At 42.7% G+C, this 13663-nt stretch overlaps 1 protein-coding gene across 6 annotated transcripts in view; it reads right to left on the reverse strand.

Annotated features, from left to right (window-relative positions):
- The window catches only part of LOC149351652 (uncharacterized), a 45881-nt gene extending 32497 nt beyond the window's left edge, over positions 1-13384 (reverse strand). For 5 of the 6 annotated variants that reach the window (XM_089580988.1, XM_089580992.1, XM_089580991.1 and 2 more), the window contains exons 1-4: positions 13118-13384; positions 6401-7990; positions 2685-2795; positions 1074-1326 (exon numbers count right to left, since the gene is read on the reverse strand). In XM_089580988.1, the coding sequence (XP_089437114.1) occupies positions 1074-1326; positions 2685-2795; positions 6401-7956 (1920 nt within the window). In that variant the 5' untranslated portion in view covers positions 7957-7990; positions 13118-13384. The remainder of the gene's footprint in view (positions 1-1073; positions 1327-2684; positions 2796-6400; positions 7991-13117) is intronic. The other variant, XM_089580990.1, reaches the window with a different exon arrangement.
- Between the last annotated feature and the right edge of the window lie 279 nt (positions 13385-13663).

A 13663-nucleotide genomic window follows, 5' to 3' on the forward strand; every position in this document is an offset into this window, starting at 1 on the left:
AAATTAGTACATTATCTCTTGGGAAAAGTGGCTTGTCCCTGCAACGAAGTGCCTCCAACACCTCTCATTTCCACTCCTAATCTAGCACAGTCATGACAAACAGGGAAAGGACAGGTAGAAGCACTGCTACAACAACATCAAACTGGGCATTTAAAACTGTCTCTTTCTCTCCATTACAAGAGCTGCAAGCAATCTGAGTAGTAAAGTTTGACAAATCAGCACTCAAAGAATGATACTAGAGTTTGTCCAACCTGACAAAAAGCATCCCTGTTAACTTTGAAATTAGCTCCAATAAAAAAAACAATGGTTACAGACACCACAAACTGCATGCCAAAAAGGGGGAAAGCCATCCTTCAGGTATCAATGAAGAATATACTTTAGAAGTAGTGGTATACAGGACCAGATTTCCAGCATCAAGGATGCAAGTCAATGTATACAGCAACAGCAACTAATTCCACTTCTGCATTGTTCACTCAGACCTAGGATATTCAAAGCAGCCTACCCATACTATATAATTTATTCTCCAGTTCTGTTCTTGGCAAATTGGGTGGGGTTTCTAATTGCTCAGAATGGTCAACCTATGTATACATTTCTACCACAAAGGTGGAACATAGGCCCTTGGAGTCAACTGAACCGAGTCTTATCTATGCAGATGATAAAATTTACACAGCACAAAAAAAAATGCGCTTTCCTCTCTACTGAGTGACCTCCAAGCGAACCGCAGCAGAACTGAGAACCACAAATATATACGTAAGTAAGATTCTGTTGCGGTTCAAGGTGAAGTGAATTAAATAATGTTACCTCAAAAAGATAAATGCAAGACAAACTCATTTCCACAGGTGAGAATACCCCTACAAAAGCAAAATTACTATTTTCAGTTCATTAGGTTCTTGTTTTTTTTTTTTTCATTTGATTTTCTCCAGTACAGTCATCATGCTAATTTCGTAATGTGCTGCGTGCACTGAGGTGGGAGTAGTTAAGAGCCAACACAACTGACAAGTTCCCCCTTTTCCAAACTAACATGGCTAAGTGGGCATCTCAGCTATGCTTAAAATGCAAGTTGAAGCTCTCACGTCTTGCAGGATGCGCCGCAGCTTGAGAAGCATGGTCTTGAGACCATTGAGGTCCTGGCACACTGAACGGTATGAAGAAGAGTCCAACTTGACCCCACCATCATCACACTCTTGCATTACCACCTGACGAGGTGGCCGCAGGGGCAAGCTGATGGTACGTGGGCGCACTTCGCTTGTTGTGGTAGCACATGGTGTCTTCAGGGGCCATCGAGATGCCAGTGAGTCTGAAGCCCTACGCAGGGCTGCCCCTTCACTGCAATGCAAGTCCAAAAATGCTGCAAAGTGAGCACTTTCAAAAAACAAAACCTGTCTTTACTATCAACTTCTCAATACACTTCTTATTAGTGAATTTAGAAAGCTGCATGTCAGCCTTTGCTCCTCTATTACTGACTGCTTTCGTTGTATAATTTCCCTTAAATAAAGCTCAATGTCACTTTATGGCCTCCAATTCCCAGTTCTTTTCAAATAAAAGGATGAAGTTAAGAAAATGGTCGACAAGTGAAACGAACTAACAATGTAAACGGCAGAATGCACCTCTATTTTACTTGGTTGGCGTCACTTACCTTCTCCTAACATTAAATTTCCCAACCAGACAGACTTCTGTCGAATGTTTTCTTTTGAACAAGCACAGCTCTTGGGTCCTGCAATCCATTTCACACTTAGCGCGCAACGTTGCAGAGGCTACACAAGTAGTGCACCCACAAAACCAAATCACTCTGCCACATATCGCTCGTACTTCTCAAAGAATCAGTGAAGGTTTTGATGAAAATATGGAACTGTATACAATGACATGCTTGGCATTGGAGATCATGGACAAGGCAGGCAGGCGTTCAGTTATTGAACAATCTCGTTATAACTTTTACTGATAGTGAACTACTTTTTTGGACGTGGATGTATAGTCAGTGCAATTAGGCGTGCCAGTCGTGTATCACTCCACAGCATGGCACTCTTACTTCACGAGGTTTTGATGATGGCCTGGACGGAAATGCGACTAGTAAAACGAAGCACAGAATGTTGCCAGTTGAGGTATTTGAACTTCATCACAATGATAGATCCTTGACCGTACACTGAAGTACGACAAACTACTTTTCAGGCGCAAACATAGGCAGCGCAAAGAGGCACACTAGCGCTCGCAGCGTTGCACGCTACGTATGACATGTAGACTATAGTCACTATAAACCACACCTGTCATGTCAAGTAAATGAAGAAAAGCGAGGTCTGCCTCAATAATTACAATTCAGACTAATCTTGAAACATTTTCTCCTCCATCTTTAGCATCAGCAAACTTCAGCAATGATCGGCCTGCTGTAAATTTTCTGCTCTCAGGAGTAGCCTTTAACATAACAGATACCTTATAGTACTAGAACAAAAAGTCTGATTTTCACTGAACTGCATCACCCCAAATCCCTCCCCATTCAAGGGTTATTATAATAGAAACTGTACACGAACCTTGCACACGTGCACCATGCATTAAAGCAATGAAGCATAGAAAGGTTAGGAACAAAAATAACTTAAAAAACAACACAGGAGCCTTTTTTTGGTTACTGTTGTTTAAAACACTTGCAGTTTCTGCACTACAAAATGCTGAAACAGTATCCCAGCACAGCTCACTCTGAGTGGTTACTGTCCCACGAGTTCCTCTTCTCTGCATGTGTAGCAATGCTCGAGCGTGCAAGCCTCCTCAGCTGTGTTCCAGCATATTTTACAGTAGGACTGGATGAACTGCAACATACAAATTACAAACACCGTCTGAACTTAAACAGTGGGAACCGTAATCTATACATGGAAAACTGCACGATAAACAAAGTATGATACAGTTCTTGAATAACTTATTTTACCTCATGTCAAAATGAGACAGTCCACTTACAAAACAATAATAAGGAGAGAAGAAAGGAATATTTCCAGAATAATAATGTTGTCAAATACTACAGTTTGCAATGGGGATTACCAGCTCACTATTTTTTATTCATCAAGTATATCAACAGCACAGTGCAGCTTGAAAAGAAATGGCCACTAGTGGAAACCAGATCATGCACACCTTACAGATATTATAGCAAAAATCAAGCCTCTGGTCAGTCATCAGAAGTGTAAATCATTATTACACTGCAGGCACGCATTCAAATTATGACACTGAGTTGGAGCCGCAAGTGTCTGGGGCTTTGAGCAGCACAGCATTGTTACAGTGACCTCAAAACATAATAAGCAAATAAAATGCCTTCCCTTAAATGAATCGACCATATATAGTTGAAATCTAAACCACTGTTAAAGTGGAGTACTCACAGTTTAACACTCAGAACATATTCCCATGCCATTACTTATGAAAATAAGCTTTTCTGCAGGGTGCCCCATGTAACACGAGCCAACGGTTTAAAAAACAGCAGTAAACATTGCCAGAATGAAACTAGAGCAGTTTTGTTGATGGTTGCGTACACCAAGCAGGAAGGTTTTTTTTTCACTTTATGCTGACATGACTAATTATATCAAATTTTCAATTGCAAGAGGCATAGAAAAAGTTCCAGCTAGGAAGTTGTAGCAGGTTCAAAAGCAAGTGCCAAAGGTATAATCTTGGTTAAGGTAGCATTATTTTGAACGTGTTCTTTATGCTCAAAGGTAAGAAGTGAAAGCAGCAAAAGCATGCATTCTAAGCATATCAAGTCAGGCACCACTCCTCAACTGGTTGTTGACATTATGTGCTCAAGATGGGACACCTGCAGTTACCATCACCACTCACACATATCTGCAATATCCCATGTCTGGCAGCAGTTTCCTGCCTGTGGTCAACCTGGACCCATATTCTAGCTTCCATCCCAGCAAGGACCATTTTCTGACAGCATGCACGAATAGGCCGAGGCAGTGGAAATGGCTGTAGCACCCAGTTGCAGTACTAAGCGCACTTGGACATGCTGACGAAAAGAGCAGTGCCCAAGATGCACTACCAAGATGCACTCAGCATGTCTGCTGTAGTGTATGCTCTGTTGCCTTCGAGACAGCAGAAAAGGCATCAGTCACTTGCAATCGCTGAAGCATGCCAATTTTGGAACAATAGTTAGTTCATTTGAGGACATCAAAGCAGCAATTGACATACTATGACGCTACTGTAGCTGTGTAGCAGCTTTGGCTGAAGCCAATCACTACAAAGTGTTTCGTTTTACAGATGAACAAATGTGTTTTCGAACATTTCATCACAGCATGTCATCTTCTTTAGAGTTTATTGAGCTTTTTGCCAAAAAAAAAGACTGACAAGTACGACAGTCAGTAATGTGAAGTTTGAGCTCAGCTCTTCACACGCCACCTGAGGTGGTGTGCTACACTAGCCACCCTCCAGGATCTGCTGCGAGAGCCACCTTCCAGGCGGTGTTTCGTTCTGCTACTTGAAAAACCGGTAACACCGACAATGTCGATGCCGCCGACAACGTGGAACGCAGGAACGGGCGCATAAGAGTTGCGCTCTAAAACAAACAGAGTAGCTATGCCATACTCTAGGTTTGGTACCACATCAGGAAATGAGCACAAGAAGTGCGAATTTACTTCTCATCATAATTGAACCAATACAAGCTCTTCTGCTGCTTTAACAATCTAATACATATTTCTGGGGACCAGTCATCATGAGGGTCCATATCAGGATATAGGCCTGATTGCTGGTGTTAAGATGTTAATCACTTTACTATGTATGTAAAATTTGTAGAGCTCAAGCATGCATGTTATAGCTTAGATGCACCTGAGACTACCTTCAGCCTACCAGTCTAAGAACACACTTAATGCATTTTGAGAGGAATCATGGACAATAAATACAGCAGTCTACAGCTGCCTCTGCTGAACAGTTATCAAAGACAGCAGTACAATGGCAAAAATACAAACAAAGTAATAGAGCTTTTAACGCGATAGCATTAATGAGCTTGTGTCACAGAAAATCCAGCATTGTCAGCGTCATTGACTGTAAGCGAAAAATCCATGAAAAATCACCAGAGAAGCAACCTAGGAGGCAGGTGGGCCACGTAGGTCCCGTCCCCTTGCGGCACAATCACAACCTGCCCACCGGATTGCGAGCGAACTGCCCACCGTGGCAGGTGGAAGTTAAAAAATAATGACTGGTCGCTCGGGAAGAGCAACCTGGGTCGCACAAGTCATACCGGTGGCAGGTGCAGGATAGTGGCACATAGCTTAACCGCTGCACCAGGAGTGGTACGAGGACTCCCAGGGATCTATGAATGCACAAGTCGATAATGACCTTCTGCATGCATGGGAATTAACCTATTAGCTATCACGTCACACCCTTAGGACAGAACTTAAGTGTCCCCTCCAATTTTTTTGTAATTTACTGCAGCTAGGCAAGAGTGTGAAAATTTTTTGCTGCACAAAAAGATATAAAGCGTGCCTCATGTAATGCCAAAACTGAACCAGTGCAGCACTGCCAAAAGACTTCTTCCTTTTTTTTTTTTACATGCGGAGATTCATCTGATGTGAAAGGAAGAACCGTGAATAAACTTATCATCAACTTCAGAATTTCAATACAGAAAGCAGAAGATTGCAAAATAAAATTCAAAATATTGCAACCCTAGAAAAAGAGTTATTCCTGGTGGTTTTCTGAAAGTAGCGGTGCTGGATAAAATACCACGGTCGACTAAGCGACAATAAATGCAACTGAAGTGCACCAAAGAGGATTCTCAGCTTGTCTTTTTACCGCAGGAGCTCAATCTACATGCTCCGAGCATCCTAAGTATGTTTGAATTATTGTCCTGTGAGGCTTATTTCCCTATTAACTGTGATTAAACGTCCCGGCTCCTACCTTTTTAACTGACCTCCGAGAGTAGGAGGAGTCAACTAACACGTGGAGTGCCTTTTAAAAAGCCAGTCATGTGGTGGCTCCGCTTTCGCTTTTGTTTCTTAGGGTTCCGTGAATAAACAGTTTCAGTCGCAGACAACATGCTGCAAATTAGGCCTACGAAAATGAAAATACGCGTGAACTCTTTGCTTTCATCGGTCACTCCGCGTATTACTACGTATCATGGTAGAGCGGCAAGCCGCCATGCAGCTGACTAAAAGGCACTCCACGCGTTGGTTGACTCTTGGAGGTCAGTTAAGAAAAAAAGGCAGGAGCTGGGACGTTTAATCCGATTCAACTGAAAAATCAGGTGCACAGGACAATAATTCAAAGTTTCTAAAAATGCTTGGAGCGTGCCGATTTAGTTCCCGTGGTAAAAAGGCGAGCTCAGAATCCTCTTTAGTGCACTTTTAAGAGTTTCATGCAGGAACTGGAGTTAAGCTAATAAGTGTTGCAAATGCTGGTAGTTATGTGCATCAAGAAGTAAAACAGAATGGTTACTCACACATCTACAGAATCTTTGCATGGAGTCTCGAAGTCAAGCATGAGGTCATCAGAGCCCAGGCTTGAACAAGATGACCCAGCATCCGAGCACAAGGGGTGGAGGTCATCCAAAGTCCTGTCAACCTTACTTTGTCGCCCACTGAATGACTGTAGAGCATGCAGCTCAAAGATGGACTTCTTGACTGATGGTGCTCCTCGCCCCCTAGACCGCTCAAGGGCAATCAGGCCTGGCTGGTCAGAAATGTCATCATCAATCAGAAAGCCATCTGAAGTAGGGCTCAGAAATCCACCATTCTTCTCCTCCTTAGTTGGGGTGAGTGGAGCCGATGGCAGAGTGGAAGCCACTTTTGCTCCAGTTTCTCTCTTCTGCTCCGGTGAGCTATCCTTGGTTGCATGGGCCGCTCTCGCACCCTTGGTCAAAATCCCCTTTGCAATGACTGCCCGAGATGGGCTCCCAAGGCCCTTGGAATTTTTTGGCTCCACTGTTCGCTTCCACTGAGGAGCCTCAGAATACTTCTTGATCGGGGTGATGCGCCGATATGACAGGATTCCCCGGTACGCCGCGTAGGAGTCTGGCTGGTCATACACACCCATCTTGGAGGCAGCTCCATCAGCTGTGGCCAGCTGTGCTCCTACAGGGAATGAAGTAGGCAGCACAGCAGAGTCCAACGTCTTTCCTGCACCAGTGGCCTCCTTTAGAACAGGCGGCAACTCCTCCTGTAGCGTCGTGCTGCTGCTCTGAGCCTTCCCACCACTCTCGCTACCAGCAGGTTGATCACTCAGAGAGTGGCCCAGACCAGAGTCGTAGTCGGTGCTACCGCTGTCTCCACTGTGGCTCCTGTCAGAAATACTTTCCTTGTCTGGCGACACCCGGTTTTGACAGACAGCCCTCTTCTCTGTAGCTCCAGCCTCTCCCGTTGGTTGCAGTGCACGTGTTGCTGCTGGCAGCTTCTCACTTGCCGCCCTCTGTGGCACAGGTGGGATTCTCGTAGTCACAACAGCAACCTGAGGCTTTGGCAAGCCACTCAGGTGTGCTGTTATCTTGGTCGGTATCTTTGTCGTACCATACTGAATGCGCAATTGGTCAGAGTTTTCTAAAGTTACCTTGGCACCTTCTGTTTTTAATTCCGGCGCACCATTGTCAACTATATCATGTGTGGCACTATCAAGGACGTTTCCTTTGAAGCCTGTAATGTCCCTAGAAGGGTTTCCTTCAACAAAGTTATTGTTTAGGCTGGGGTTGTTCACATCAGCATTGTCAGTGACAGCTTTTCTTCCTCCTCTCTCTGTAATGTCCGTTGTAACAGTGACACCAGTTTTGGGGTGAGACTGTGCAGCATTCCCAGGTGGTGTATGATTGGTACGGTACTTTGTAGGGGGTGGAATGCACCGCTTGAAAGTCACCTCTGATGTATCAATGGGAGCAACACTACCCCTGGTGTATGGTGTAGGCCGTGGTAGACGTAGTGCACTGTCTTGTGAAGATGACGCAGACATGGGCGCTGAAGAATACGGCAGCGAAGCTGACTTGCCCTTACTGGAGTAGCATGTGCCCATTAAGGCATGGAGCGCTGTACGGCATGTGAAAATGCTAAAAAGAAAGACGAAAATAAGTATGAGCAATGCTCTTTGAAAGAAGATCAAAACTGTTTGCAGAAACTCATAAAAGGTTAAGTGTGTGCAAAAAGCAAAACTTTCGAATTCAACATTAATATTTTTTAAACACTGGCTTCAGACATCTGGTCAAACACCAAATATTTCTCCCTCACTCACAACAAAGAAAGCAAGAGAGAAAGAAAATCTAAGCCCCTTCAAAGCATGTAATGCCATTTATAAATTTAAGTAAACAAAACAGTGTTCAGCTGAGCAGCATTTTGGGCATAAGCAAGCAGACTCTATAATCTTTGTAATCATGACAACCGTGCAAGAAAAGGAGCATAGATTAGTGGATACACAAAATTTCAATTGAATATGCACGAATGTAAAGGTGAAAATGACTACAAACTGTGCTCGGAAACGAAACAAAAGAAAATTCCATGAAGTGAAACAGCACAAATACACGATGGACATGGAAGAAAGGTACAGGGCAAGCGCTGTCTGTCATCATCTTTCTTCCTTGTCCAGACATCTCTCCGCACTGTTTCACTGTACTATGAACTGCTACACAAAAGACCAAATGTCAATTTTGTTCAAATAGCATAGAACCTCCCAATAAGCCGCTAATATGAGGCAAATTTAGTCAGCAAGACAACTTCATTCATAGAAATCACATTACAAACACTGCCCCGGGAGTGAATATACATCATAGGTAGTGAATATTAAATTCCTGAACTGAATAAGAACTGGTTAACTACTATTATTTTTACTCAGAACTCTTAATATTTAAACACCTGCAAAGGAGTTCAAGGACAATTAAGGTGTCAAGAAAATCAGCCAGAACCATGGTCCATTTTCAAAAATGTTAAGCCAGCTTCATAGCAATGCTGCATGGTGAAGCATTGGCAGCACAACAGCCAATTTATAACACAAAAAATACAGGTGCAATTCATGTCTTTTAAGATGTAGAAGATGTTGGCGCAGCTGCCATGATCACAACACATGCTGCTTGACTGTCAAGCATTGGCAAGCACTTTGAACACCTTGTTATCATCTGATTGTATGCGCTGCCATTTCCTGACCATTATGCAATGCAGGAAAGACAACTACCTCTGATGAGGGTTCGTTATATGCCGATTTTAAAAGCTGATGTAAAAGCAAAGTTAAAAATCTTATAAACAACTTACTCAATTACTCTCTACATGACAACAAATTAGACAAAAGGCTCCTAACCTTCATACTGAATTAGATACATGGTGCAGATATGCCGACAGAAATTTCTGCACATGACAAACCCGCCCCCCCCCCAAAAAAAAGCTAACTCTGCTCCTGAACAGCACCAAAACAAGGCTAGCTTTCTTGCATGTAAACAGATAACCATTGTCATCAGCCTGGTCACATACCCTGCAAGACAGAGGCCTGTCTCATTAATCTCAGAATAATCCTGTCCAATGCCAGCTGCTTCTATCCTATCACCGCACATTTCCTAGCCTTGTCCCATCTGACCCTCAGCCATCTGCTGGTATATTTTCCTTCCCTTAAAACCAGTTTGTTATCACCCCCCCAAAAAAAGGTCATTGTCTGCTGTCTGGCGTTACCTGCCTCGCCCGAGTCCATTTATTCTGGATTTCAGCCTCAATACAACTGACTTGTGTTCACTGTCTAATTAATCTACACTGCTCTCACTGTCTCTTAGCATTAGCACTATTATTTCCTTTTCCATAGGCTCACTTCACAGTTCACAACTCAACTGCAAGCCTTTTCATTGCCTTCAAAGTTTCAGCCACACAGATAAGTACTAACACGATATGACTATTACAAACTTCCCTCTTATACCTGATTACTTGAACATGCCTGCCAAATGCACTCACACCCATTCTTATTTCTTTGGTTAATTCTCTCTCATGGTTCTTGGTCTAGATGCATGTACTCCCTTACATTTTCCAAAACCTCACTACCTAGTGTAAACTGTCATTTTCTTTCTAAATTGTTGAATGTGATATACGGTTGAGAACCTTTTCCAAAAACCAGCTTGTTCCCTTGGCTAATCACAAAAAGATTACTTTTAAAACAGATCACAAGAAATGATGATGTCAATAGAAAGATTTACAACACAGAAAATTTAAAATGACGTTAAAGTAATGTATCATCATAATTAATAAAAAATGGCTCAAGCCATCTCTAAACAAAATATAAAATATAACAAAGGAACACCAAAAGAACAGCACAGCCAAAAAAATACTAAAGGAGTATAGGCACTAAATTTTTGGTTGTGTGCTTTCTTCTTTGCAACAGTGCACAAGATGTCAGTACACATGGATGACCAAGTGGTATACGCCTACAACCCCTAAATAATTAGGAATTATATTTCCTGTCTCATGCCGTTTCAGTTTCGGTTCCAGCAGCCAACGCCAGTGGTCAATATAGGTCATGTGAGGCATGAAAAACCTACCACATAAACACTGCCTCGTCATTTTAATTCACTACAATGCCAGCCTGCCTCAAGAGTTTAAATGATAACAGATGAAGAAGCAGCAATTATATTGCAGTTTTTTTCACGCCTCATGCGAAGTATACTGACGTCACGGACATCCTTCGGCTGTTGAAACTGAATCCAATACAGCATGAAACAAGCATTTCAATTTTAAATTACATACAGGTTTCAAGCATATACCACGTGGTCATCCATGAATACTAGCATCTTGCACATCATTACAAAGAAAAGACACAACCCTAACTGGGTGCTAATACTCCTTTAAACACAATAACACTATAGAGGAGACGGATACATTTTCTCCTAAACGCCCCCTGAGGGCAATCTGATGTGCATGTAAGCAAATGTACTTAATTTTCACCAACAGTAGGAAAATTCTCAACACCCAGAACATGTAACACTATGCATGTGCTAGATCGACTGTCTCCATATGAGGGCAAGTAAATAAACATTGGAATGATTGAATGATAGCCTTAAACAATGTTCTAAGCAATAAAAGTTGTCTTTAAATTCACTTTCATTCCAAACATCAGCCAAGTGCACTAAACACCTAGTGTATAAATACCTGTGCTAGCTAGTGCTCACTAGTCATGATAATGCACCATGCACAACTTTGGCCGAGTAATAAAGAACTAATGCAAAACCATTTGTACTTCAAAAATTAACATGTACAGGTGCCGTCAGAAGTAAATGGAAGGCAATATTAATGCAAAAATTTAATCACTGCACCCCCAATTCATGTATCCTTGAATGCATATGTGCAGCCTAATTGTGACTGTGCAAATTGGACTGTGCCCTAACAAACATGCAGCATTGTGCTTTAGATTTAAAGAAATTAAATTTGTTTGACAAAGTCGCCTTCCATTCACTTTTGACGGCAAGTGTACACAGGATACGTTATGCAAGAAGTGTGTCTCAGGCATTCTACTACATTATTTCACTAGCCTGCTTCATTAGCAGCAATTTAATGCTGTGGTGAATACATAACTTATGTGGCTCCATCCACAACACTTTTGTTTTTGCTTCCAAAGACTACATAAAACTCCACAGCAAGAAAACAGAAAATTAACCACAGCTTAAGTTGTAAAATAATACTTAATGCACACACGTCACACACCGCCCTCTGTAAACTTAAAACCAATAATAGGAGTAATCTGACAAACAAAAGGTTTTTTACAAGTGTGCGAAACTTTTTCTACAATTCAATGCAAAAAAAAAAAAGCAAGAACCCAACCCAAATATGATGACATACCTATGTCAACAATTGCACCGATTCAAGCGTGAGAAATTTGCAAAGGAAAGAAACCTGAAGCATGCACAAAAAAAAATTAAGACACCAGTAGACACTGCTCAAACCCACCAGGAAGCCTCTATCTCAACGAACAAAACACCCACCCCCAACAATCTGCTACATCAATCAGCGACACTTTGAGGCAGTCAGTACAGCACAAAAACATTGACACTAGGCAGTGCTTTCTTCTTAATGCATCACCATTCCTTATTCACGCTGCACCGGAAAAGTTTATGAGCTTCACAGAGCGCTTCAGCTGAATACCGAAATGTATTGATCGATTGTTTGCACAAAACAGAAAGACAGCCATCCAGATCTCATTGAGTATTTTTGTCAAGATGACTCATGGGGCTTCTCATGACTCAAGCTATAAGCTCTGATACGCCTGGGACTTCAAACGTGCCCCAAGCATGTGTTACTGTAGCTGTTTACAATGCAGCACTACGCGAACGCTGGAAGGGCGAAACAGATTACCAGATCAAACACGCAGTCAACCGAATGTTTCAGTATGTTTCAGGATAGTGACCTGAAACATGAGGTCTGTATATTACAGCTTCAGTTCAAAGCGATTCACGAAACATTTAGAATTGCAGGCAGCAACTCGTCTCAAGCCTCGATTGCAGTTCTTCCGGCATTTTTTTGGCTAAAGCAGAAGACCAACTTTTCCTGACTGGTCCTTTACGTTGTAAACAAAAAAATGAAAAAGAATCCTCGTTAAGTGCGGTACACAAACGATGAAAATTAAAACTATGAGAACATACACACGGAATAACAACTACCAAAATCGCTACCTGGGCAATTAATCTCGAGACGGAAAAGGAACAGGCAGAGTCGTAAATGCATTCCAACGCAAGGATAACCTCAATCCAATAAATCCTGGGCCGTGCACTTTATATGCGCAAAGCGAAACCAGAGGAATATTTCATGCCCACGGCTACCGAAATTATAACACGAAACGAATGCTATAAACCAGCAAGTACACCGTCGCGGACGCTGTTTCAATACTACGTTATCTGCCCGAACACACTTCTTATGATCGTATGGTAACTTCATGATTGGCATGCACATTTCAAGGCGCCTACATGATATAAATTAAATAACCAAGAGGTTACATGCATGACTATGCAGTCATGTTTTGACAGCACCAACACAGAGCAGTGGAGGCGTCAAACGAGTCGTCACTGCCAAGTGCCGACGAGGTAGCCCTTAAGGCTACATGCGAACGGACGACTCTTTCACAGTAATCATCTGCTTAGCAGTACCTCGCAAGTGCTACGTACTAATGATTTAGAAGCACTGGCTATATTAAATGCCTCTCAACATTCTGAACAACTTACATTCATTAAGATGAGGATCGTATGCGTAGACAGCTTACGTCCACTGGTAGCGTCTCAATAACAGACGACAGCCGAGTATGAGAAAACATACGTCACTTAGCCCTCCTAATTTTTATATGATACCTTTTTGAAACATTCGGTAAAAATATGGCCTAATAGAGGCAACAAAGTTACAATTGATACTAGCCACCGGACGACCGACGCAGACGGCGGCCCACTTTTGCATCTGTCCCGCATTTGCATCGATAGATGGCGCTCATGCGAAGTTCGCATGAAGCTAGAGTAGTGCCCTCGATGCGTGCGCCCGCTTAGAGTCGAGTGAAGTCACCTTCCATGCCTTTGAACCACTCGGAGCCGCTTAATTTTGTTTACGCGCGCTCCTTCTGCCATTGTGTTGCCCGCGTCGACTTCGCCGCTCTGTTGTTGTGCGCAACGTTGGTCGTGCGGACGTCACTGCTGCGTGCCTGCGTTCGCGAGGCTTTCATCGCCGTGCAATGCCTGGATGTTGTGTTCCTGAGTGCTCCAACCATGCGAGAACTGGTTGAA

Source organism: Amblyomma mixtum, chromosome 3 (genome assembly GCF_055824585.1).
Source record: "Amblyomma mixtum isolate Tamu chromosome 3, ASM5582458v1, whole genome shotgun sequence".
Lineage (NCBI taxonomy): Eukaryota > Metazoa > Arthropoda > Arachnida > Ixodida > Ixodidae > Amblyomma > Amblyomma mixtum.